This window comes from Echinops telfairi, unplaced genomic scaffold (assembly GCF_000313985.2).
Source record: "Echinops telfairi isolate 266 unplaced genomic scaffold, ASM31398v2 ScPeMD7_3533;HRSCAF=4204_0, whole genome shotgun sequence".
NCBI classification, from domain to species: Eukaryota; Metazoa; Chordata; class Mammalia; order Afrosoricida; family Tenrecidae; genus Echinops; species Echinops telfairi.
The window spans coordinates 1,712,175-1,738,422 of NW_022107431.1; the positions used below are offsets into that span (position 1 = coordinate 1,712,175).

The following is a 26,248-nucleotide window of genomic DNA, read 5'->3' on the forward strand; positions in this document are numbered from 1 at the left end:
CATTAGGTCAATCAGCAGTCTAGTGGTCAGCAGAAGTGTTGCATTAGGTCAATCAGCAGTCTAGTGGTCAGCAGAAGTGTTGCATTAGGTCAATCTGCTGCACAAGACCTCTGTGGAGCGTTGAAGAGCACGGCTGCTGCTTTGAGGACTAAGCTGCACCTGACTCAAGCCCAATGGTTTTCTCCATTAAGCAATAAAAGTGAAAGTTAGACCTGGAATCAGGGAGACTAGTGAATTGGTGCATTTGAATCATGGTGCTGGAGGGGACATCGAAAGTACCATTGACGGCTAAAAGGACAAACTGGTCTGTCCTGGAAGAAGTAAGGCCAGAGTACTCCTTAGAGGCAAGGGCGGCAAGACTTCATCTTACATACTGTGTTAGTCCAGTAGACTAGAGAAACAAATCCAGGGATATTCATATGTGTGTAAGAGATAACGGTATATCAAAAAGTAATTGCATATTCAGAAAACATCCCCGTCCATTCCAGATCAAGTCCATCAGTCTGATATTAGCCGGTATGTCTGATATCAGTCTATAAAGTCCTCTTCAGACTCACGCAACACATGCAATGATGCCGAATGCAGGAAGATCACAGGCCACGGGGAGGAAAGTCTTGTGGATCTAGTGATGGTGGAAGCGTGGATCTCTGCGTGGCTCCTCCAGCCCCAGGGCTCTGGTTCTATCAGCGTAGCTCCATGTGGCTGGTCAACAGGAATGTCTCGCAGGCAGTGTATCTGGCCTCCAGTGAGCTATCTCCCGCGTGCCTCCAAATGAGGTCATCAAGCTGCGACCTGATGGACAGACTGGACTCCACCCCTTCACAAATTGACAGGAGAGATGTCACTGCCACACACCCTTTGGACTAGTTGTCAGGAGCGACCAGTCCGTGGAGAAGGGCATCACGTTTGGTCAAGTGGAAGGGTGGTGAAGAGAGGAAGCCTTTGATGAGCTGGGTGGACACAGTGGCTGGAAACCATGGGCTCAGGCATAAGAGCAGCTGTGAGGGCAGTGCAGGAGTGGGCAGTGTTTTGTTCTGAGGGTCGGAGCCCCAACTCCATGGCACCTGACCACACAGTGGCGCGATGCAGGTTAAAGTCTGAATTGGTTGACTCTATGGTCTTGATAACACTCCATCCCACCTTCTGCAAGACAGATGCTTTTTGCTTACAGAAATGATTGCACTAAGGATAAAATAGGACCTACTATAGTGACTGAGCCCTGGGGGAAGGAGCGGGGAGGGGCGGGGGATAAGTCACCCTCCAGGGGTCACCAGGAGCTTGGGGGTGAAGACCTGCTGAGCAGGCTGCAGCAGGGTCCCGGACAAGGCAGGAAGGAGGCCTGGCCAGCTGCCCCCAACAGTCAGCCAAGGAAACCCTGCGAAGGGCAGTCCGCTCTGAGATCAACACGCGGCACAGGGCCGCCAGCATGCACAGGTCCCTCCTCATGGGTGAGCAGGCCCGCCTCTTCCTCAGGGCTCTACCTGCTCAGCTTCCCCCCTTTACCCCCACCAGCCCCGTCTCCTCCTCCTCCCTGGCAGGTGCCATACTTGTTCTGGGGGTGTCCACTGTGTCCACCTGAGTTGAGCTGCGACTTAGCACTGCCTCCTCCCCCAGCTGGTTCCTCAAGCCGTTTCGCCCCACCCCCTTTCTGGAGGGGGTGGCGCTTGAGAGTTGATTTAGCCCCGCCCCCTCTGGAAGGAGCGGGAGAAGGCAGGTGATCCACTGCAGACCCCATTCCAGTACCCCCAGGTGCCACCTGCCAGGCCCCCACCCTCCTGGTGGCTCTGGAGCAGGCGGCCGGGTCAAAGGTGGTCACAGTCAAAGTCCCGCAGGCAGGTGAGGGAGCGTGCCGTCCAGGGCCCCACGCCCAAGGCCTGCAGCGGGCAGTTTGCTGCTGGTCAGTCGGGCAGAAGGTAGCCATCACGTGGCCCAAGGTGGGGCATCTCCATCTCCCTGATGAAGCTGCGACCCCGCCTGCTGGCGCCCAACTTCTCCCCCAACCCCCAACCCCAGCAGCAAGCTTCTCCCACCGTCTCCCAGCAGCAGGGCCCTCTGGGGACATTGCACAGGGTGGCCCCGCCCTCCCGGCTGGCTTTCCTATCTGAGACCCTGCCTCTTCTTATCAGCTGAGATTCCCCACTGGCTTGGGGGACCCACTTTTCCCGCCAGCCCTCTGGGAAGCTCTCCAGTGACCCCAGTGCTCCCCTGTCCTGGGTACCCAGGGGAGAGGCGGGCTGAGCCCAAGCTGCCCCTGGCGGTTCTGCAAGCAGCCACTGAAGACCCTGCCCCTCCTGCCCGTCCTGTCTGCTTAGAAGAGGAGGGCAGGCACTGGCTGCTGAGGACAATGGCTTTGGCCTGTGGCTCTCAGGGGAGGGCGCTGTGGGATGAAGGGGTGCTGACCCACCCTGCTGGGCTGCCCAGGAGTCTGTGTCCAAGCCAGGAATGTAGCCTGGAGCCCAACCACGGGGGGGCGGAGGGGGGGGGTTGTGGTGGTGAGGAGGGGTCCTCCACCCCCACCCCCCATTCCTTACTGGAGCTGCATGGGTGCGTTTCCCAGGGACACCCATTTCCCAGGAGGAAAGCTGAAGCACAGAGCTGACTGACCATGGGCCTGACAGGTGGCCCTCCACAGCAAATCCCACACCCCTTGCTTGCTGCATCCATGCACAGCCAGGGCCACCACGCGGACCTGGCTTTGAACTAAAACCACACCCACCCATGAGACCCTATAGGACCAAGTAGACTTGCCCCTGTGGGACTGGACACTAAATCCTCCCGGAGCACACAGCTGCATCTTTCCCCCAGGAGTGCTGCACCTCAGGGTCTAACCCTCTGCACCACCAGGGCTCTTAGCTGTGTGTGGGTGGGGCTACTTCGTGGGGGGCTGAGGGCACCTGCTCATGTGGCGGGAGAGCTTGACCCATCAGGACCAGTTACTGGGCCCCTGGGAACACAGGCTCTGCACCCTGGGGCCGGAGTCCAAGGTCCCCTGGGGCAGCCCTCCCACAGATATAGGGGCCACTGCACGGATGGTCTGGCCCCAGGCCAGCAGTGAACCCTCTCAGCAGGTGGGACAGCAGGGTGGAGGGTGGGAAGCTCTCTCTCCCTGGTACCTTGTACTCCACCCTTGTCCCCACTTACCCCTTGTCCCCGCTGGCTGTGGAGGCCAGCTGGGTCCTCTCAGCTAGTATCCCTGCTCTGGAACCAGAGAAAGAGAGGCCCCGGCTTAATGATACCACCCCTCCACTGCCCCCGCATCATACTGCATGTCCCGGTCACCCCTGCAGCTCCTGCATGTCCCCACCACCCCCGCGTGACACTGCATGTCCCTGTCACCCCAGTAGTGCACTGAGAGCAGCTATGTGCCCCAGCCTGCCAGGCCTCTCACGCTTCTGTCCGTCCACCAATCGATGCAGCTGCCCAGGAGGGCAAACCTGAGGCCATAGAGCCATGCTGTGCGTCAGCCTGGCACTACTCTGCCCTCAGGCTCTCCAGAAGCGCGGTCTCTCTGGGTTCCATGACCCCCACCCAACCTGGACACTGTGTCTCCACAGGGGGATGGCGGGCACCCTGGGCTCTGACGTGGAGACGGTCTCCCAGCTGCGTGACGTCCTGGTGGTGCTGCCCACGCAGGAGACACTGCGGTTGGCCGTGGAGGTGAGAAGGGGGGAGGGGGGCTGGGGGTGAGTGAGGGGGTACTGGGGTGAATGAGGGGGCTGGGGTGAGTGAAGAGGTTTAGTGGGGATCTCTCCCGATAACATGGCCAAAGTCCATGAGAGGAATGCCGCCATCCTCGCTCCTAAGGTGCATTTGTACTGCCTCCGAGACGGATCCGTTTCAATCTGCTGTCAAAACCCAGCCAGGCCACTCCCGGCGGCTCACAGCAACCCTGCAGGGCCCAAGAGAAGCGCCCCTGGGTTTCCCAGACCGACTGGTTCTGGGAGTAGAAAACCTAGACTTTCTTCCGAGGAGCAGCTGGTGGTTTTGAACTGCCGACCGTGAGAAACGCAGCCCAATTCATATCCACCATGCCACCAGGGCGCCGTATCCTCAGCGAGCACGGTCATTCAAAAGCATGGTCAGTGTCACGAGCAAATGAAGCCGCTGGAAACACCAGAACTCAGGTTAAGTGCTTCCTTGTCCCCCGAGTGACAGCTTGGCTTTTTGGTGACCCTCCCTGCGCAGCAGCGCTGACCACCGCCATGCCGTGATGTTTCTGGACTGCTGCTTCCGTGGGAGTGGGTTGTAGACCCAGGTCAAGTGAGAGCGCATGGGACCATGACGCCATCTATTCATCCAGTTGTGAGGATGGCGGTTTCCTTTACCGTCACTCGAAGGCTCAGTCCTTCAGCTTCATCAGCAAGTGCTCCCAGGCCTCCTCCCCTCTGCACGCAGGGCTGCGTCGCCTGCATGTCGCAGGTTGTTCCTGAGACCTCCTGGTGCCGCGTTCTTCCTATGATCCAGCTTCTGTGGTGATCTGCTAAGCGCACAGACTGAACCAGCAGGGTGAGAGGATGCAGCCCTGGTGCACACCTTTCCTGATTTAAACCTTGCTGGATGTAAACCTCATTCTGTTCAAATAATGCCTCTGGGCCTGTGTACAATGAAGTGTTCTGGAATTTTCATCCTTCTCAGTGCTATCCATGGTTTTTTAGGATCCACACAGTCAATAAAACACAAGTAAACGTTTCTCGGGTAGTCTCTGCTTTCAGCCCCGATCCGTCTGACATCAGCAATGCTATCCCTTGTCCCGCATCTTCGTCTTAATCCGCCTCGAATTTCTGGCACTTCCCTTTCCACGTATTGGTTGCCACTGTTTATTTTTTCATTATCTTCAGCAAAATTTTATTTACTTCAATACCAGTGATAGTGCTCAATGCTCTCCATGTTCCCTTGGGTCACCTTTCTGTGGACCGGGCACAGATGTGGATCTCATCCAGGTGACTGTCTTCACAGAGACAGTGAGTGTTTCCAGCGCTCCAGCAGCTTGTGGAAACATTCCGATTGATATCCTATCAATTCTCCGACTGTCTTTTGCTAGTGACTGCAGTGGAGTGTGGACTTCTTTCTTCAGCGCCTCCGGTTCTTGCTCACGTGGTACCTCTCCACGTGATTGCTTGCTGACCAGTTCTGGGGACAGAGACTATGCGTATTCCTACCATCTTCTTTGGATGCTTCCTCCGTCATTCAACATTTTCCACATAGGATCTTTCAGTATTGCAACTTGAGGCTTGGGTTTTTTGCTTCGGTTCCTTTCTGCTTGAGAAACGCAGCGTGAGTTCTCAGAACTTTGGGTTTTCTAACTCAAGGGCGTTGCACATTTCTTTACAAGACTGTCTTTGACAGCCACCAGCTCTTCGATGCCACCCTTTCTTCCATGTCCTCCAGCTACTGTACCTCAAGGGCAAGGGGCAGGGTCTCTTCTGATGCCACTTTGATCTTCTCCTCGTCGCTCTTTTTGAGGACCTTCCCGTTCTCCACGAGCGATGGTCTTGGTGTCCCCCACAGCTCAGGGGCCCTCTGTCCTTGGGCCACATTTGTTCTTGGGCCGTGTCTCCATCCTGTGGGGTCGGGTCGGGTTGTGTTTCGGTTTTGTGGACTTGTTTCCATTTTCTTCAACTTGAACTTGCCTTCGAGCAGTTGCTAGTCTGTCCCACAGTCCACCCCGGTTTTGTTTGTCCAGCGATAATTGAGCTTCTCCACCATCTCTTCCCGCAGATGGGGTTGATTCGAGTCCTGTGCGCTACACTGGACAAGGTCAATGTGGACAGTCACTGTTTATGTGCTAAAAAAAAAAGATATTTGCAACCACAGAGTTGCTGATCTTATAAAACCCTCATCATTACTTTATTGCTTTATTACTATCACCAAGGCCATATTTTCTAACGACCAATCCTTTCTCTTCATTTCCAACTTCCACATTCTCACTACCGGTCATGAATCCATCATCATTGCGTGTTTGATCAATGTCCAACTGAAGAAGCCGGTGGAGTTTAATTGCCTCGTCACTGGCATTAGTGGTTGGGGTGCAAGTTGAAATGGTGGCTGTATCCACTGGGCTTCCTTGTAGGGGTGCAGACATGACCCCTAGCACAGGCAGCACGTGGTTCACGCCAGGCCCTGAACTCTTATTTCTGAGGATGAATGCAGCACAATCCCCTTTACTCCTGCATTGTGAAGGACGGGGCTGCCTGCCCAGAATGGCCAGGACCAGTCTAGTACTGTGTTTGTGATGGCTCCCAATTTTCCTAGATTCATCTTCATACGCTCCACGTTCCAATTATGTTTGCCACTCTCTCTTCTCCTGTAGTCAGGCCCCATCGGCAACAAGTGTCCCACAGGTCGGCTCCGTCCGCCTAGTGAAGGTCACTCCACCCTGACGGGCAGCTCTTCCCCAAGTCTTGTTGTGGCCTCTGAGCTGCGGGCTTGTCACCTGCCCTCGCCCACTGCTGCTCACAGGGTTTCCGCTGCTCATGTTTCAGAAGCGGGACCCCTCCTCCTTCTTCGCAGTCTTAGTCTGGAAGCCCCTTTGAAGCCCGTCACCGTGGGCGTCCTGTCGGGCATGTGAAGCGCCGGGGGCAGAGTGGCCAGGCCCGCAGCCCGTGCACGCCAGCACAGTGCGACACAGGGCTGGCCCTGGAAAGCGCCCCATTGTAAGGGTGAATGTGTCCAGCGATGGCTTGGCCTCCACGTGGGCCAGGCTGGACGTCTGGCTGACCTGCCTGACTGGTGGGCCTGCTGCCTCCTGGACCAGGCTGGACCCCACTCAAGATGAAGGACAATGTGGTGGTCACATCCCGGGAGTGGCCTCTCGTCCACCTCGGGCCCTCGCTGCGAGCCACCGTGGCAATGCCGGTGGGGTTTCCCTGCACCCAGCGGGCTCCTGCTGAGGAGGGAGGGTAGTGGTGGGGGAACCAAAGACCCCTGCCCACTGACTGCCACCATCCACTTGGCTGGTTGGCACTGGGAGACTGAGGGATGGAGTGGACACTTTAGCTGGATCTAAGTGCCTGGCCACAGGGAGAGACCACTTGTCCACGGCTTGATGGCTTTTTGAGTCCTGCCCCCTGCAGGATACAGCATGGCCCTGGGAGGGAGGGGTACAGTACTGACCCTCATGGCCAGGGCCGCTCCTGGCCTAGTCCTTGCCTCATTTTTCGACGCAGCCTGGCCTGAGCAGGGGCTGAGGAGGCCGTGGAGACTGGGGTGCCCTGCACACCATGAGGGCTGTGGAAACTGCAGTAGCCGACACCACGCCCTACCTGCCCGGCCAGGCTCAGGAGCAGTGTCCAGCCCCTCAGGCGCACTTGGGCAGGGTGGCTGTGCTGCCGGGGTCTCAGTGGCCAGCTTGGCGGGGGCCACCTGCTGACCCCTGCTGCCTCCCTCTCAGGTAAGAGCCACGGGTCAGGAGCTCCTCCAGCGGGTGTGTGATCTGAAGAGCATGCGAGAAGCCCCCCTCTTCGGCCTCAGCGTGGTCCGAGGTGAGCACCCCCACCGCGCTAGCGCTGCCCTTCCTGGGGGCGGGGGCCACATACCCAAGGTCGGAAATCCAGGTCCCAACACACACCCAGAGTCCTCGCTGTGCACACATACATTCACACTCACACAAGCACCCAGGCACACGTGTGCATTCATGCACAGACACACATACCCCTAAGCACACTCATCTTCCAAAACTCACTCGCACTTTGCACGCACACACGTGCTCCCCGATCTCACACACGCACATGCATGTGCACACTCACTTATGCTCACATCCATTCATACACACATGCACACACAGCCACACGCTCACACATTCTGCATGCACACTCTCAGGAGGGAGGGGTGACCTCAGGAGTCCCCGCAGGTCCTTGGGAGAAGTGGCTGCGCCTGGGCCCCTGAGGGCCCAACAAGGGTCATTGCTTGGGTCTCCGGCAGGGTCCTTTGTCCGAGTGCCTCTCGTCTGGCGTCTCTTCCAGCTCCAGCGTGTCGGGGCTGAGGGGCACAGCCCTGACTACTAAGAACTTCCCATTGGCTGGTTGCCTTGGGGGACACTGGCCTAGCTGACACTGCTGGGGCTGCAGCCCTGGGCCCCCAAGGACTGTGGAGGGTCACTGGGGGTCAGGAGATGGGGACCCCAATACCCAGCTCTATCAGCTCTCTAAGCCTGGCCAGTTGAGACTGAGAGCACTGGGGTGGACACAGAGGCCACCAAGGGTGTTCCGCCAGCCCCTGGGCCCCAGGCCTGTGTGCAGGAGGTAGGTCAGACTTGGGTGCCGAGTGTCACTGAGGGGACACAGCTGCTGTCAGATGGCCCCCTGGCACCTCCATTCAGAGCATGGCTGGTGTGAGGGGCCATCGGAGAAGCAGGCCATGTGGGGTGGGCTATCTCTCCACCAGTCCCTTGTGGGTGCAGAGGGCACCACAGCTCCTTTCGGACTCCGGCCCCGAGCCATCAGTCAGTGGCCTAGTCACTGAGTCAGGAGTGCCCAGTAGGATGGCCAGTCCCAGGGCCATCAGGGCTGGTTTGGGGGGACAGATTGGCAGCCTGTTCTCTGGTCAACCCTTGGGTGGGCTTGAAGCTTGGCTCTGTGGTTAGTAGCTTCCTGCACTGCCCGGGGGGCGAGGGGGTGGGGCTCCTGAGTGAGGGTGAGCAGGGCTGGTCCCTGAGGGTGTGTGGGTGTGTGTGTGTGTGTGAGAGAGATGCTGGCTGGTTCATGTGGCCCCATGAGAGGGTGAGCGCAGGGCTCAGTGACAGGTCATCAGTTATGCCAACAACCGGTCACCTAAGAGCAGAGCGAGGTCCTGAGGAACTTCACGGAGCTTGGTGTGCAGGGCCCCCCCCCCCATCCACTGTCCTGCCAGCACCCCCTCGTCCCCATGCAAACACAGTGGCTCTTTCCTTGCAGTGAGGCCTCAGGGAGAGCACAGAGCTTGGCCTTGGGTCAGCCCGACGTCTGTCCACCCTCACTGTTGACCTTGGCTGGAGGCTCCAGCAGACCTTTCTTGGGCTTCTCGGTCCCCCAGGGGAGGTGGCCTCTCATGGGCCCAGCCAGGGCGGACTTGGCCCTCCGCCCTGGGGTGACCAGGCAGTTGAATTCCTGGCTGGAGCGTCTCATTAAACTTGGAACGCAGGCCAGATTCCCAAGTGTGGAGGAGGCCCAGAGTCGGTCCAGTATGTGGAGGCGACCAAGTGGGCCATGCCCTCCTCTAGCTGGCTGGCCGCTGTTGCGAGGGTGCCCACCGCCCAGGGCAGATTTTCTCTGAGAGGTCAGAGGCCCAGCCTTGCTGTTGGCAGCGACTGGCTTGGAAACAACCCAGCCACATTCTCTGGGTTGGTGTCCCTGAGGTGGCCGGGTGTCACAGAAGCAGAGGGCAGGGCGTTCCCCTTCAGACGAGGGAGGACAAGGATCCAGGGCCCCTCATCTGCCTCAAGCTGAGGCCAAGTCCACCCAGCTCAGGGAGCTCAGATCACACACCCTTAGTCACAGGAAGGACACCCAGGCCGGTCTCTCATTCTCTCTGTGGGTGGCTCCTCGGGGAGGTGCTGGGGGACAACCACCGGGTTGGCAGTTCAAATCTACCAGCTGCTCCTCAGGAGAGAGATGAGGCTGCCTGCCTTACCCCTGAGCTGGAATCGGCCCGGTGGCAGTAAGTGTGACTCAGTCCGATCACTCCCCTGGCCTTACTGGTAGGAGCCCCAATGGCATAGTGGTTGCACGTCAGGCTGCTAACAGCAAGGTCAGCAGTTCAAAACCACCAGCCGCTGCTCCCAGGGAGAAAGAGAAGGCTCTCCCTCCCGTAAAGGGTTACCATCTCAGAAACCCACAGGGGCAGTCCCCCTGTCCTGTCGGGCCCTGCGCGTTGTCACCGACCCAAGGGCAGTGAGTGTGACTTGGCAGAAGCAGCAGAGGCGAAGGGGGAGGGGGTTGTGGGTGGGTGGGGACCCCTGATGTCTCCATCTGTGACCTCCAAGCAGTAACTCTACACTGCGGGACCCCACGTGGCTGCCACCTTGGCCCTGGGCCCTGCTACAGAGCCCACCTAGGAGTACCAGGCAGTGAGCTTCCACAAAGTTGCCGACAAGAAAGTGTGGTGCCAGTAGACCGCAAGGAGCCCTGGTGGCCCTGTGGGTTAGGCTTCGGTCTGCTGACAAAAAGGCTGGCAGTTCAAACCCACCAGTCACTCCCTGGAGATCCGAGAACCACGCTCTTCCTCCTGCAGACAATGAGCATGTCTTCATGGACTTGACTCAGAAGCTCAGCAAGTACTTCGCTAAGGACTGGAAGAAGGAGGCTTACAAGGTAGGTGTGGCATGGCGGGCTTGAGGTGGGGGGTGAGGGGTGGGGGGAGGGGAGGAGTTGGAGGGGCGGGGTGTCTTGCTGGCGGTGTCATCTCCTATGCGCTGGGGACTAAGTGTCCGCTGCTCGCTGCCAGGCTGGCTGTCCAGTCCCCAGCCTCCCCCCAGCCACTGGGCAGGAAAGGTGGAGCTGTCAGCTCCCACACGATTGGCAGTCTGTGGACCCCTGTGGAGGACTCCTGGTGGCCCAGTGGTTTAAGTGCTGGGCTGCCAACTGCAAGGTTGTCAGTTCGAAACCACCAGCTGCTCTGAGGGAGAGAGACGAGGCTTTCTACTCCTGTGAAGATTTCCAGTCTCAGAAACCCACAAAGGCAGATGCCCCCTGGCCTGGGGGTGGCTGTGAGTTGCCATCATCCGGATAACAGTGAGCCTGGTCTTGGTTTAGAAACCCCTGTGGGGCAGAGAACCTCTGCCCTCTGCATTGTCCTGAGCCAGAGGAGCTTGGTGACACCATGGGAAGCGCTCAGGTGCTAGCCCAAAGGGGGGCACGTTCCTTGGCTGCAGGAGAGACCCCCAGAGAAGCTGCCCTGTCAAGTCGCCCTGAGGCAAAGTCCACTGCACCTGGTATCACCCAGAGGACTGGCTGCTGGCCAGGACTGGGGCCAGGACAGTGAGAGCCCTGAGCTGGGAGGTGGCATTTAGGGCTGAACCTCCATGGTCCAGAGCCTAACTACACCCCTCCCCGGGCTCCTGGTGCAGGGTCTACCTGTCCACCCTGCCTGGCCCTGCTCAGCAGCCTGTCTCCCCATCTGTGCCAGCAGAGTGGTGAGCCTCGCCGGCCCCCCTTTGTCACCTTCCTCAGGGTGCAGTACTACGTGGAGAACGGGAGGGTGATCAGGTAAGACCGCCCGGCCCCTCAAGGACATGCTGGAAGGACAGAAATCTGCCTGGCCAGGCCCCGTCTTGAAAGCCCAGTGGTTAGCATGGGTTAGGCTGGCTGGCTCGTCTGTGGGGACTGAAATGCGTACAGACCGTGTGTCCTCACGTGGCGGCCTGTGTCCCTGGGTGGGTACTTAGGCAGGAGGGTGTTGGGCTAAGCCTCCCGCCCCCACAGCGACCGGACGGCGCGGCATCTGTACTACCGACACCTGCGGGAACGTGTGCTGCGCTCTGAGTGCCCGCACCGGGAGGAGCTCTACTTCCTGCTGGCCGGGCTGGCGCTGCAGGCCGAGCTGGGCCGCCACCGTGAGGCCGCCCACACCGGCCGCTACTTCCAGCCGCATGCCTACTTCCCGCCGTGGGTGAGACCTCGCTGCCCGGGGCAGGAGAGGGGCCGAACTGATGGAGAAGGGGACTGAACTGGGGCAGGAGGGGGACTGACCCTGGGGGTGGGGGGCGCAAACTGGATCAGGAGGAGGCCCACCCCCGGGAAGGAAGGGGGGCTGACCTCGAGGCCCGGGTAGGTCCCTGGGAGGAGACAAGGGGCACGGGGGACTTCCAGGACCTGCTCCATGCTGGCTGGAGGGCTCATCCTCCCAGCTCCTGCCCCGTGTCCTGGCTCCCCCATACCCAGGGGGACCCTCACACCCACCCCAGAAGGATGTGTCCCCAAGGTCCCCACATCCCTATTACCATGACAGAATGTATGTCCCGGGTCCTGTCCCCAGGCTGCATCTTCCTGGCCCCACAAGGCCCAGTCCCCACTTTCCCACCCACACAGGGCTGTGTCCCCCTCCCTCGGCCCCCACAGAGCTGGACCTCTCTGTGCCACCAAGGTCATGGCTCTGTCACCAAGCCATACCCCCAGACCCCCCCCCCCATCCCCCGAGGCTAACTGAATGGGCAGGCTGGCCCACTTGAAGGCCAGAGCAGGGTGGCTGACCGGTCCCTCCACAGATCCTGGCCAAGTGGGGCATCGAGTTTGTGCTGCAGCATGTGCCGGCCGTGCACCGGGAGCACCGGGGCCTGATGCCACTGGAGGCCGAGCTGCGCTTCATCCAGGAGGCCTGCCGCCTGGATGACGTCCCCATCCACTTCTTCCGGCTGCACAAGGTCGCCCATTGTGGGGTCTGGGTAGGGCTCAGGGCCCTCCACTTCCCCCAGTGGGGGACACTGAGCTGGCCAGGGCCACCCCACTAGGAGCCCATTTAGACCAAGTCTACGAGACCTGCGCCCAGGCGCCAGGCTCCGGGGTCAGGCGGCCAGGTGCTGATGGAGGGGCCAGGCTCAGGACTGGATCCCTGCAGAGGGTGGGGGGCTGCCTCCCAAGGGGCTGAGAAGGCCTCCTTCCTCACATGCGGGGCACAGGAGGAGACTGAGGCCCCAGGGAGGGTGGGAGTGCCTGTGGTCCTTGGGGGCACCTGTGCATGTGGGAATGTGTCTCTGGGTACACATGTGTGCCAGTGTGTGCACATGTGTTCATGTGTGTGTCTGTGTTCATGTGGGGATGTGCCTGTGTGCGCATGTGTGTGAGCATGTGTGCATGTGCTTCTGTGTGCATGTGTGTGCCTGACTGGAATGTGCACACGTGTGAATGTGCGCTCGTGTACACATGGGAGTGAGTGTGTACATGTTTCCTGTGTGCATGTGTCTGAGGCAAGCCTCTGTGCACAAGGTGTGTGCATACACATGTCCCTCTGTGCGCACAGGTGTGTATGTGTGTCTGTGCACACAGAGTGAGGACATATGTGTGCCTATGTTCACATCTGTGTTACAAGGCAAGCCTGTGTGCATATGAGTGCCCCTCTGTATGCACATGTCTATATGTGTCTGTGCACATGGAATATATGCATGTGTAAATGTACCTATGTGCATGTGTGAGTGCATGCATCTCTCTGTGCACACTTGTGTATGAGGCAAGCATGTGTGTCTATGAGAGTGTGCATGTGCCTCTGTTGCACATGAATGCCTTTGTGAACAGGTGTGTGAGGGTGTGTGTGTGTGTGTGCACAGGTAAATGTAAATGTGCACATGTGTGTTCTTGTGTGCCTATGGGGTGAATGTGTGTGTGCACGTGCCTGTGTGCACGTGGGGGCAAATGCAGGTTTGTGTGCATCTATGTGAATGTGGCTGTGTGCACACAAATGTGTGGGTGTGTCACCTGCATGTGCACTCATACGTGCATGTGTGTGCGTGCATCGATGTGACTGTGGGGGGGTCCAAGTAGGTGTGGGCTTGGTGAGCAGAGAGGGTCGAGGTGGGTGTTGGGCCCCGAGGGCTCCTGTCTGGAGAACTGGTCTGTGGGTGCTCCCCCTCCCACTGGGACCTGGGCCAGGGCTCCCTGCAGTCCAGTTTGATGCAGACACTTGTACACTATCCTGCCTGGGTGGGTGGTGGGCCGGTCCACTCCACTCCCTGAGATGCAACCCTTAAATGGTGACCACCCCCCTTCCAGAGGGGTGGCCTCTAAATGGCAGCCTGACCTCTGGTCCTCCATAGGAAGTCCCTGGCAGGGGTCTTGACTTTATGTGTCCCGGCCTAGGCTATGTGGCCTGGGACACTGGGTGGTAGCTTGGCCCTGCTGTGTCCCTGACTCAGGACGAAAGTGCCTGTCTGTGGGGGCCAGGCTTCAGGTTTCCCACAGCATCCCCTCCCCAGTGAGACCTCCCCCCGAGTGGAGGGAGGGGCCCTGGAGAAACTGGGAGACTGGTGTCAGGCCCCCCGAGTGCTGGCAGATGGAGTTCAAGTGGGACCCTCGGTGGCCATGAAGACCCTGGGGCTCAGCTCACAACCCCCCAAAACACACACACACCCCTCATCTCCGCTCTGCACTTGTAGGACAAGAAGGAAGCCCCACCCACCATCGTGCTGGGCCTGACTCTCAAGGGGATGCACATCTACCAGGTGAGCTGCTGCCCGACAGGTGCCTGGCCCTCCTCCCCGTCCTGGTCCTGAGCTCACCCCACCCCCCTCTTCTCAGGAGGTGAACCGCACCCGGCAGCTGTTGCATGACCTGCCCTGGTCTCGTGTTGACAAGCTGGCCTTCCTGGTGGGTGTCCCCGAGGCTCGCTCACAGACAGCAGCTCTCATCAGACACACCGCTCCCGTAGCGGGCCCTGGTGGGAGCAAGGCACCCAAAGGTGGGAAGGCCAAGTCTCCCAGAGGTGCCCAGGAGCAAAGGCCTGTCAGTCAGTTTCCCAAGGGCACTGTCTTGGGAGTGGTTCTTGCACCTGTGGGCCCAGGAGCAGCGTGGTCCAGCGCTGACCCTGGGCCAGGGGTCTAACCCTGGTGTCCCCGTCTCCCTGTGCTAGTGGGGAGCCCTGCCAAGAGGGACCTCCCCTCACGCATGAACCCAGCTGCTGTCGGGCCGACCCCATGGGTGTTGGGAGGACTGCACCCTTGGGTTAGGTGACCAGATTTAAAGTGGGACACCATTGACTGGGGGCAGGTGGGTGGGTTGGTGTTCTTGATGAAAAATTTGGTCTATATGGACCAAATAGACCATTCCCTACCTTGTCATGCATTCTTTCCAAAAATCGGGACTTTTTTAAAACACCAAAAATTGGGACTGTCCCACCAAAAGTGGGACATCTGCTCACCTTACCCTTGGGGGTTTCAATGGCTGGTTTGGGGAGAGGCTCCCCAGGCGTTTCTTTTGAGCTGCCCTGGCAAGCACTCCAACCTCTAGCCTGCCCATCTGCACCGCCAGGATGATTGGACACCTGTGCCCCCTCGAGGCTTGGGGCTGAGCAGTGCGCCTGCTCCTCCTCTCCCTCCAGGGGAAGAAGTTCGAGATCCAGCGGGCTGGGCTGCCTTCCGCCCAGAAGCTGGTCTATTACACCGGCTGCCCGCTGCGCTCCCGGCACCTGCTGCGTCTGCTCAGCTCTAGCCATCGGCTCCACCTGCGCGTCCAGCCGGTGCTCCAGCAGCTGCGGCAGCTCCAGGAGGCTGAAGGTGGGTGCGTGTGCACGCAGTCAGGGGCCAGGGGCTGGCGTGGTCACAGCCTCCTGGCTCTGTGTGGAGCAGGGCTGTGAGGTAGGGCGGGTTGCCCCCCAATTCCTCAGGCCATGCTCAAGAGCCTCTGCATGTGGGAGTGTGTGCACACGTATGTGTGATATGAACCTGTGTGTTGTGCTGTGTCTGGGGTGTGGTAGAATGTCAGTGTGTTTGTGCATGTTATCTATGTAGTGTGCGCATTTGTGGTGGATGTAGTACATAACGTGTGTACAGGGTATTAGGTGTGTAGTGAGTAGGGTGTGTAATGTGTGTAGTATAGGTATGGTGTATTGTGGCATGTAAATACTTGTTTATGCACATTGTATGTAGTGTATTGTGTGGTGTATGCTGTAGTGTGCGGTGTGTAACATGCATGTATTGTGTATTGTTTTCTGTGTAATGGGTGTGTATTGTATACCGTATCCTGTGGTGTGTAACGTGTGTATAGTGTATGTGTGTGATGTGTAAATGTTTATGTGAACACGTGTGTGTGTGTGTGTGTGTGTGTTGGAACATCCCGGCTTCTCCCAAGTGCTCCCCCACAGCTCAGGGTGGTTGGGGACAGCTGACAGGAGACCCTGGGAGAAGCTCCTTGTGTTTGGGGACCGCTCTTCCCTGTCCCCACGTCACATCTGGTTCTCTGTGCTACCCGTGCAGAGAAGAAGCATTATTGCGAGTCCTACGTCAGCGATGGGCTGGAGCTGGACGGGCGCCTGGTCCCCTGGCCCTCCCCGGGCAGCGCTGGCAGCGGGAACAGTGGGCATTCTGCCGACAGCCACACCAGCTCCCACCCATCCAGTGCTGAGGCCGATGCCTACCACATGCCCAAGGAGATGTCTGTAGATGAGCCCTTCTTGGCAGGGGATGCCCCAGCCCCCGAGGATGGTGAGTAGGTGATGGGTGCAGGGGTGGGGGGCATGGGGGTGGAGGGCGTGGGGGTGGGGGGTAGGTAGGGGGACAAGACTTGGAGCCAGACTTAAGAGAGGGCGGGAGGGTGGTCCAGGAAAGGGGCGGGGCAGGCCACGGGAGGTGGTGTGATCTCAGGCATCAGTCAGGCTGGGCACGGGCATCCAGACATGGCCAGGGCCTGGGGCTCAGACCTGTGGGGAAGGGGCTGCCCTTGCTGGGGATACCCTCAGAGCCAGCTCCTGGAACTATGGCCTAATGGTCCCCAGTCTTTTGGGTAGGGGGCAGTGGGCTCTGGGAGGGAGCCTCTACTGTAGATGCCAGGAAAGATATGGTTGGGGGCAGAGGGGGCTCTCCCTGAGGGTGTAGGGGTGCCTGCAGGGTGGATGACTGTTCCCCACACCCACCCTGCCTCTGGTTGGCCATTTTCTCACTGCCCTACCCCCTGTGACAGACACACCAGCTTGCAGCCAGGAACCCCATGCAGTGGGGCGAATCACGCTGGTCAAGATGAGGGGTGCCGAGAGCACCCAGGCCCTGCGCCAGGTACAGAATGGGGCACAGCCAGCTGCCCTGCCCTGCCAGCCCTCCAGGCAACACTGCAGCGTGGCTCTCTGAGGCCAGGACAGTCCCCCAGAGTGACCCCCAGAGTTTTTACTAACATGATCCCTGATGTCCATGGGGAGCTGTGACCAGAGAGAGGCTGTTGGGGGAGGAGGGGATATGGCTCCAATAGCCCCTGGGGGGCATGGGGTGGGGCTTCAGGAAGCACCCAGGTGAGCCCTGCGAGTCCATGGAGGACGTCTGTGGACTCACTGTCCCTACCCCTTGCGCAGGGAATCTCTGCCCATGGGTGGGGGCAGGCTCTCCCCATGGTACAGACTGGCTAGGGGCATGGGCCATGCAGGCAGGTAGGGATGGGCCAGGGCCAGTGGCTAAGGGTTATGTGAGTGACAGAATTGAGGGCCACCCTTGGCAGTGGATGTGGGTCTGTGGGTGAGGTGCGGTTTGGAGTGGTGGCTGAGGGCAGGGTGAGGGGCAGTTTGGGAATGGCGGGTGTCTCATCCCCTCCTGTGCCCGCAGATCCCAGTGGCCCAAGGCCAGGGCCTGATGAAGCTGCACAGCCAGAGGCAGGACGACATGGGGAATGGGGCCCCGCCAGGCTCCTCCGCACACCACTGCCCCTCCGGCTGCGCCTGGGGGGACCCGCAATGCCTGTCCCTGGACCTCGCTGAGGAAGGCCAGCTGGAGGAGTGTGTGGTGTAGCTGGACCACTGGATTCCCACAGGGAGCCCTGCGGTCACTCAGCACCCACATCCTCGTCCTCCTTTGTGTGGGCCAGGCCACTGGACAGGACCCCAGGGGCCTCCGAGCTCCTGGAGAGACATCTCAGGGGGGCTAACCTAGCAGCACCTGACCCCCAGAGCCCTGGGGCATCCAGGGGGACTGTATCTGCATGCCCACACATTGGCATAATGGCTCTGCACCCCCAGCATTGGGCCCTTGGACCCCAAAACTGCCGACGGCCCCCCGGGGTCCCAGATCTGGTTGCAGTGCCTGTGACATCATCCGCACCTGCCCCTAAGGGGGCCCAGGGGCTGGGACTGAGTCCACTCTCTGGTTTAGGAACCAGGGAAGGCTACTGAGGATCAGCCCTGGGGTAAGGAGGGGTGGGTGGGGTCTGTCTGTGCTGGACCATGTCCCCAGCCACCTGGTACCCCGCAGATCAGCCTGTGCCCAGAGGAGGGTACATGTGACATGGCAGGCGCGTAGGGTCCCTTCCTGTCAGGGCCACATCTTATGGGGTGCCTAGTCTGGTTTCCCCAAACCCCTCCAGCGGCCTGGGGAGCACGGGGGAAGGGAGGGGAGGGTGTGTGGCTGGGAGCAGTAGGCTAACTCCACAGTCGTTAGGACTTGGAGGTTTCGGGGTGGACCCCGCTGGGCATGGACTTAGAGCGCGCATAAGGTGTGCTCCTCCTGGGGCGCAGTGCCGGACGCCATACCCGCTGACTGGCTCCCAGCACGGCCCGGCCCTGGGCCAGGCTGGTGCCCAACTGTCTCTGTCCTTTGAAGCCAAAACATAAACGCCCTGAACCCGTGGCCTGGGGTTCCAACTCTGCAGCGACGCTGGGAACAGCGCAGAGCCCCTGGGGGCTCGGGGACCCACACCTTCAGGGAATCAGTCAGCCCCACCTTTCGAGGTGCCACCGCCTCTCCAAGAACTCATTCTGCACAACAAGGGTTAAACTGGCGCCCAGGAGGAGCCCCTAGACCCGAGCTACCCTCGTGGTGGTGCAGCGGGGCCAGCGAGGGCTGAGGTCCAAGAGCTCTGTGCGGCCAGCACTGGGCACTAGGTGGTCAGACTGGCCAGTGCGGGGGAGCGCGCCTCCCAGGGGGGCGGCCAGGCAAGGTGGCCTCAGCTCCCTCTGGTGAGAAGGGGGCATTTTAGGTCCACAGATACCCACACGCACACTCACCAGCAGGCACGTGGGCATAGATGCACACACGCGCCCACAGACCCTTGTGTGGACTTGGGGCATGGCCCCTGTGTGTGCTGAGCTTGCTCCCGGGGGAGGGGGGCAGGCCATCGGGGGTGTGGCCTCCGCCTAGACCACCAGGACACGCCCCGCTCCTACCCCTTTGGTGGGGATGGGGGCCGGGTGTCCCTACAAGCCTGTGGCCACTCCACCGGGCTCACAGATCAGTCTGCATAGACTGTCACTGCCCCCGCCTGAGTCAGGTGGCTCCTCTCCGTGGGGTTGCATGGAGATGCCTTCTTGGTGGACTGAGGCTCCCCCAGGACTTCAGGGGGCAGAGGAAGCCACCATGGCCCCACCCCTCTTCCGCCCACACCCGGAGGAAGTACATGCAGAGGCCCCACCCCAGGAAAGGGCCCCCCAGGAAGGGTCCAGCTGCTGGGCCAGGACAAGAAGGAGGTGGAGGGTCTGGGAAGTGAAAGGCCCAGCCCCCGTCCTCACAGATGGGAACATTTCCGGGAAAAGTTCTCCAGGGAGAGGCTGGATTCTGCAGATGTGCTGTGTGCTCCCGGCCCCCAGAGCTCACAGGACACAGGAGTGTTGGGACAGCTGGATGGCTGCCCTGGCTGGGGGAGGGGTGGCCTGACTGCTGGGGACTTCAACGCCCCAGAAACTGTAAACCTTTACAGGCTCCTTTGCCTTCCAGCGACCTGGCCAGTCCTGCCCCTCCTGGGAGCATGGCCCCACGCCGTCGGTCTCTGAAGCAGAATGGCTCTCAGGAGGCTGGGGAGCCAGTGAGGTCCTTGCACTGCATAACCAACTCTCTGGGCCAACAGGAGCTCCAGGCCCACGGGGACGGATGGCACTGCCCAAGGACCCTGTATGGAAGCAGGCCCCTCTTCACCTGTGCAGCTGCGGCTGGTTTGGTTGGCAGCCAAGCGCTAAGCCTGGGACACCAGGGCTTCTTCAAAAGGCGCGCAAACGAATCCCAAACCCACTGCCCCCGAGAAGGCAATCCTGATGGGAGCAGAGGCCTGTGTCTCCCTCTGGGAGCCACGTGGGGGGTCTGAGTGCCTGACCAGCAACGCAGTGCTGCTCCCCAAGGGCTCCTCCCACCGACGATCCTGTGGTGGGTGGGCAGCACTGCTCTGCCCTGGCGACTGGTGGGGCTGTGGGGAGAGTGACAGGAGAAACAAGTACACCTGCACTTGGGAGGGTATGTGGCATGTGCCTTGGGGGAGGAGACTGGCCTCTCGGGCTGTGTGGTCAGGCTCACACACTTGTGCACACGCACTAGGGCCTTGGGCTCCCCCGGAATGGCTGCCGGGGTGGTGGGGTGGGGGGATAATGAGAAAGCTGGGCAGACATGGCCTGTGAGAAGCGGGAGGATGACTGACTTGCACCTGTGCACGCACACACACACACACACACACACACCCAGCGTGTGGGAGCCCCACCCTCTCTGGGTTGGAAGCAGGGTTTCCTTCGTCGTCTCGTGCAGGCTCCCGCACCTGAGCAGACCTGACTCCCTACCCCGGGGGATCTCCACACCGTGAGAGTATCCCACTCCAGAGGCCTTGAGGCCTCGCCGGCTGTGCGGTGCAGTCGGAGGGGTGAAGGCACCGGGCACAGAGTGGTTGAGTGTGGGGCTGACTTCCCTCCTCTGCCCTGAGCAGCTGCCCCTCCAGGCCCCTTGCTGCTCTCCACTGCCCACTCACGCCTCTGCACATCCCAGAGGCCCCACTCTGTGACCTGAATGTCCACCCCTCTGCTGACCCAGAGGCTTGAGTCCCCCTCACCCGAGAAAGGCTTGGAGACCTACTTCTGGGAATGGAGCCCTGACCCCTACCCCACACCCCTACCGTGGGGCACCCTCATGCAGACCCCAACTGCTGGCCAGGCAGCCCCCCCCTCCTTCTGGTGTGGACCGCGGGTCAGAGTGAAGAGGAAGACGTCCTGGGGGCTGCAGCCAGGCATGGGGGCTGCAGCCAGGGCTCAGACCCACTGGGCAGCGCGTCCTGCCATGTGTGGGGTGGGCACCCGGCAGTGGCGGGCTACCACGTGTGCTCAACAAAGCTCCCACTCCATTTCACCCGCTTCTCGCTGCGACAGGCCCCAGTGGGACTCTTGTCCTGCGGGTGACACTGCAGGAAGGACAATTCTCTCACCTTCCAAGAACAGAGTGGCCAGCCCACCCTCCCTGGCTGGCGTGCCCCCTCTACCCCAGCATGGGAGCAGCTACCTAGGGCACCTCTGACCCGCCTCCTCCATCCTTTCCCTGCAGCTGTGCGAGTCTCAGCCGCTGTCAGGGGTGACCTGAATATCCCCAGACCTGTCCTGGAGCCCTGCCCTGGGACACCCCACTGGGGGGGGGGCTTTATTATGTTAGCCAAGCCCCAGAGGCCCTGGTTGTGCAGCCCAGTCAGAAACAGGGCACGCAGTTGTGAGCAGACAGCAGGTGTACATCCCCCCACAAAGCAACCTCACTGAGGAACTGATACCAAGGGCTCAATTTGAAAATGATGATGGCAACCTATGTACAAATGTGCCTGACACAACAGTTGGATGTGTGGATTGTGATAAGAGCTGTAAGAGCCCTCAATAAAATGATTTTTTTAAAGACACCCCCCCCAAGAGCAAGTGTCCGGAATCAGGACTCACAGCTGCCAAACCTGTGAGAAAATGCCCCTCTGCTTGTTTAAGTTACCCCCTGTGGTTAATGCACACCAAGACCCCTGACACCCAGGGTACAGACAGCAGCAATCCTTGGGCGCCCAGCCCGCGTAAGCGACTGACAGGGAGCAGGTGCTGTCGAGAGGGTGGGACTCAGGGAGCCACGCGCAAATGGCAGAGGGGCGCTGCCTGGTCTGTGCACGCTCACATCACTGCGGGGGGGCCCTCCTCCATCCCTCGAGTTAACAAGCACGGTGTCCTTTCCCAGGGACTGGTCCCTGCTGACAGCCTGTCCACTGCAGGTGAGACCCAGCCTGGCCATCTTTGCGTCTAAAGAGGGATCAGCCTGTGCTTCATCCAGTGCAGTCTGCTCGCTCCTCCGGCAGTCCGTGCGTGGTACTCAGCCAACTCCGCCATGCACACGCCCGGATCCTTCTCCAGAACTCCAGTCGTGTCCAGCTCTCACATGAGGCACCCTTGCTCTGCTGCTCCACGCAGCCACCTGTCTAAGGAGATGTCTGCTTCCAGGAGCATCGACTCTGGATCCAATGGAGGCAAAACCCTTGACAGTTCCAGCCTTGTCTGCGTTTATGCGATGTTCCCGACTGGTCCAGTTGTGAGGGTGCTGGTCTTCGTGACAGGAGTCGGGGCCCGTACCGGAAGCTACAGCCTGATCATCATCTGCAAGGGCTCCTGGCCCCCTCACTTGCAGCCACAACGTGTGGCACCTGCATCCTGCACAGGTTGCTCAGAAGCTTCCTCCGTCCGATGCCACACTCCACTTCACGGGGTGTGGCTCACCTGAGCACCCTTCTCCTGGGCCCACCACCAGCTGAGGGCTGGTTCAAGGACCAGCTCTGCCCTGGCTGGTCATCCCTGCCTCCAGTGTCCCTAGGAGATGGCTGGCAGGGGCAGGAGGTAAGGACCACCTTGGGACTTTCCAGAATGTTCTAGGAGAGAACGGCTGCTCACGTCCAGGATGACGAGAGGAAGTCTAGCAGGACCTGCTGCTGGTCTCTCTGTGTCTCATCAGCTGTGGACCCCCGCACTCAGTGTGTATCCGTGGTCCGTGTCTGCACTGTGGCCAGGGGGTGGAGCCTGGGGCCAGGGGGATGGACAGACGGGACGGGCATAGCTAACTCCTCCATCAACACTGTTTGCAGACTGGACAGGCCTGGGGAGGGTGGGGGCTGAGCAGCCTGCGGTACCATGCACCCTGCCCTTGACCGGGGCCCTGTGTAGTGAGATCCCCCCCTCTCCCCCCGCACACCCACAACTCCTCACCAGGGGGCTCTGCAGCACACTCGGCAGGGTCAGAGCAGCTTCCCGGTGGGCACCTCCCAGGACAAGCCACTCGCCATCTCTGAGCAAATCTGTTTATTTCCCCCATGTCATGGAGGGTGACGGCAGGTGCCCCGACCGCACACCACCCTCACGTGGGCTTCCTGGGGCCTCTGCTGCCCGCGCTGCCCCACTGGACCTGCCGGGCCCGGGCCCCAAAGCTCAGTGTCTGCAGGGTGGACACCAGGTGCTCGGGGCAGGGGGACACGCACAGCACCAGCAGCAGCTTGGCGTCACCTCCTTGAAGAGATGAGGGTCTGAGTGCAGCGCCCGTGAGACCCCCATTGACCCCCCACCCCCACCCTGGGTCACAGCACAGTGGGTAGGGGCTCTCGAGAGGGTGGGGGCAGTCTTGGAGGAAGGGAGCTTCTGTCTGGAGTCCGAGCACGCCCTGGGGAGTGGGGTGGGAACAGCATGGACTCCAACCCGAGGCGGGTGGTGTCTCGCCCCACCCAGGGTCACCGAGGGCAGGGTGGTGTTGGGGCGTGGGGCTCACCAATGCCATCCTTCAGCAGGTGGGTGAGCCTGCTGTTACGGTAAGGGATGTGGCCCCGGTGCTCCCACAGCGCCCCCAGGACATCCCCAAGGGCCGCCAGGCTCCTGTTGATGCAGGAGGCCTCTCGCAGGGCCGGCCCTGTCACACCGGATACGCCTGGGGACAGGGACCCACAGTTACAACCTGCATCCCACCTGCGGGGCATTGGGGAATGAGTTGGGGTCATGGTGTGGAGCAAGTTGGTGGCCCAGGGACCACCTGCTAGAGGACACAGGGACACATCTACTCTGACCCATCACAACCCCTACTGCAGGGACTTTGAGGCCCCTGCTGGGGATGCTGTTGGAGATGGACCCACAGGCCAAGTCGGCTGACCCATGTGGGGAGTGGGGTGTCACAGGGGCATAAACATCACCCCCAGGAGAGGTGGGGCAGGGGCAGCGGGAGGGGGCAGTTCCTGGGACAGCCTGGCCGGCCATCTGGGTGATCTCCCAGCACACTGCCACACTCTGCATTCCCCAGGGCCCCTTGCCACCTGGGAGCACCCTCCCTCTGAAAGCCCCCCATCCCCTGAGGCCCCTCCCCTGCTCCTGCCCCAGGAGCACCCGGCCCTCGGGGCACTCTGCTCACCTGAGGGCACTCTGCTCACCTGGGAACACTCTGTTCACCTAGGAGCACTCCTCTGCTCACCTGGAAGCACTCTGCTCACCTGGGACACTGCTCACCTGGAAGCACTCTGCTCACCTGGGGACACTGCTCACCTGGAAGCACTCTGCTCAACTGGGGACACTCTGCTCACCTGGAAGCACTCTGTTCACCTGGGGACACTCTGCTCACCTGGAAGCACTCTGTTCACCTGGGGGCACTCTGCTCACCTGGGGGCACTCTGCTCATCTGGGGACACTCTGCTCACCTGGAAGCACTCTGCTCACCTGGAAGCACTATACTCACCTGGGGGCACTCTGCTCACCTGGGAGTACTCCGCTCACCTGCACACTCGCTGCCGGCCAGGTCCACGAACTGTAGCTGGGTGCAGGCCTGTTCCAGCAGAGCCGAGGGGCCCCCGAAACCCAGCCCAGGAGGGAAGACGGGACTCACAGCCCGCTGCTTCTCTCTCACCAATGGCCGAGGGGAAGGGCAGGTGGGCACGTAGCCTGGTGGGTGGTCTGGGGGGTGACCTGAGGCAAGGAACAACAAACAGGAGCGAGCTGGTCAGGAGCGGCTTCAGTCACAGCGAGGGCAGACACGGCTGCCCCTCCATGCAGGTGGATGGGGCCAGGGAGGAGGGAGGGCCGCCTCCACCCTGAAATGGACCCCACTCCCAGCAATACGTATCTGAGCCAGAGTTACTGTCTCTCAGATAAGCTGACAGCCCTGTGACTGCACCTCACCCAATGGGGCCTCCTGCACCCCACTGCTAATGGGGGGTGGGGATGGGGGCACCCCAGACTTGTCAGGGTGAAACAGCCAAGTGGTCCGTGTACCATGCTCCCATGGTGGGAGACATGGGAACACACATGGCTTATGGGGTGACCCCCGCTGCACACACCCTGTGGGTGGCCACGGGCCCTGATGATGTCTGTCCTGGGCTGGCTGAGGCCCTGCAATCTTACATCACCTGCTTTGACCTCAGCTGGCCGGGGCTGCCGCAGCCCAGTGGCTTTCAGGTGTGGCCCTGGGACAGCAGGTGGACATCCCTGAATGCTGGGATAGGCAGGTGACCAGTCAGTGCCAGCCCAGATACCCAGCTCCGCCCAAGGGGCTGTGTCCAGCCAGCTGCTGCCCTGGGCATGCTGACCAATAAAGACACAAGGGCCTGCTCTGCCTGCACCTGGCAGTGCTCACGTGTGGATCAGTCACAGAGCCCAGACTCGGGGCTCACTTTTGAGGAGCGTGATGTATCCCTCAGCTCACACACTGACTGCGCTGCCATGGCTCACTCAAGGCCGGAGGTTCAGGTCCCCGGGCACCCAGGAAGAAAGGCCTGGTGACCACTTCAATAACACCAGCCCTGCCTGGCACGGGGTCACCCGAGTGGAGGTCACCCAATGGCAATTGGCTTCATTACACTTCTTTACAAAGGGTCCCCGCCCCCTCCTCCCCTGCTCCTCCCACAGCCACTGAGTTCTCCTTGGTCCCCATCACTGCCATGGGATTCAGCCGGGCGTCACACAAGGAAACTCACCACTGCTGCCGGGGGAGGTGGCCACGGGCAGAGTCACTGTGATTATCAGGTGGGACCTGGACGAGTCAGCGTGCACCAGGGTGGGGTGTCTAACCCTGAGATGCAGACTGCCAGCAACCAGACTCATGAATTCCGCAGCGCTGTGCACCATCCTGCAAGAGGACAGCAATCACACAGGTAATGCACAGGTGAGCGCCACAGGTGACACGCAGGGAATGCCCACAAAAACCTCGGATGGGTAATTCATAAGAAATACCACATAGGTGATACACAGCGAACTCACATGAATGATTGACACAACACACACAAGTAGCACAGATTGCCATGCAGGTAATTCATAAGTAACACATATGGGTAAATCACACAGGTGACACAGGTTAACACACACGGGACTTGTGACTCATGCAGGTAGCACACTGCTGGTGCACGTAGAGAACACACCTCAGTAACTCACACAGGTAATTCACATGGATAGATCATACAAGTAACTCACGAGGCATCACAGCTAACACACATGTGACTCATGCAGGTTACCCACTGGTAATGCACATAGATAACACACACAGGTAATACACCTGGGAAATTCACCCAGGTAATACATACTGGAACAGAGTGAGGAAAAGCCGTCTGTCATCCATCACCTTCTAGCCCTTCTGTCTAGAAGGGGAACTCTCACCTACACTGTCCCTACACTAAATATAACTACATCTCCCGTTCACTGTAACTCCACTAAATATAACTACATCTTCCGTTCACTGTAACTCCACTAAATGTAACTACATCTCCCGTTCACTGTAACTCCACTAAATGTAACTACATCTCCCGTTCACTGTAACTACACTAAATGTAACTACATCTCCCGTTCACTGTAACTCCACTAAATATAACTACATCTCCCGTTCACTGTAACTACACTAAATGTAACTACATTTCCTGTTCACTGTAACTCCACT

The 26,248-nt window shown here is 60.0% G+C and overlaps 2 protein-coding genes across 4 annotated transcripts in view; one reads left to right on the forward strand and one right to left on the reverse strand.

Moving 5' to 3' along the window:
• FRMD1 (FERM domain containing 1) overlaps positions 1-17,824 on the forward strand; it is a 22,665-nt gene extending 4,841 nt beyond the window's left edge. For 2 of the 3 annotated variants that reach the window (XM_045294652.1, XM_045294650.1), the window contains exons 2-13: positions 3,555-3,657; positions 7,391-7,481; positions 10,207-10,286; positions 11,104-11,180; positions 11,397-11,583; positions 12,179-12,334; positions 14,060-14,125; positions 14,202-14,270; positions 15,001-15,175; positions 15,875-16,102; positions 16,578-16,669; positions 17,207-17,824. In XM_045294652.1, the coding sequence (XP_045150587.1) occupies positions 3,559-3,657; positions 7,391-7,481; positions 10,207-10,286; positions 11,104-11,180; positions 11,397-11,583; positions 12,179-12,334; positions 14,060-14,125; positions 14,202-14,270; positions 15,001-15,175; positions 15,875-16,102; positions 16,578-16,669; positions 17,207-17,389 (1,503 nt within the window). In that variant the 5' untranslated portion in view covers positions 3,555-3,558 and the 3' untranslated portion in view covers positions 17,390-17,824. The remainder of the gene's footprint in view (positions 1-3,554; positions 3,658-7,390; positions 7,482-10,206; positions 10,287-11,103; positions 11,181-11,396; positions 11,584-12,178; positions 12,335-14,059; positions 14,126-14,201; positions 14,271-15,000; positions 15,176-15,874; positions 16,103-16,577; positions 16,670-17,206) is intronic. The other variant, XM_045294653.1, reaches the window with a different exon arrangement.
• Positions 17,825-22,705: 4,881 nt separating this feature from the next.
• KIF25 (kinesin family member 25) overlaps positions 22,706-26,248 on the reverse strand; it is a 34,257-nt gene continuing 30,714 nt past the window's right edge. Inside the window, exons 8-11 of the mRNA XM_045294536.1 lie at positions 25,296-25,447; positions 24,100-24,288; positions 23,111-23,266; positions 22,706-22,854 (exon numbers count right to left, since the gene is read on the reverse strand). Coding sequence (XP_045150471.1) covers positions 22,706-22,854; positions 23,111-23,266; positions 24,100-24,288; positions 25,296-25,447 — 646 coding nt within the window. The remainder of the gene's footprint in view (positions 22,855-23,110; positions 23,267-24,099; positions 24,289-25,295; positions 25,448-26,248) is intronic.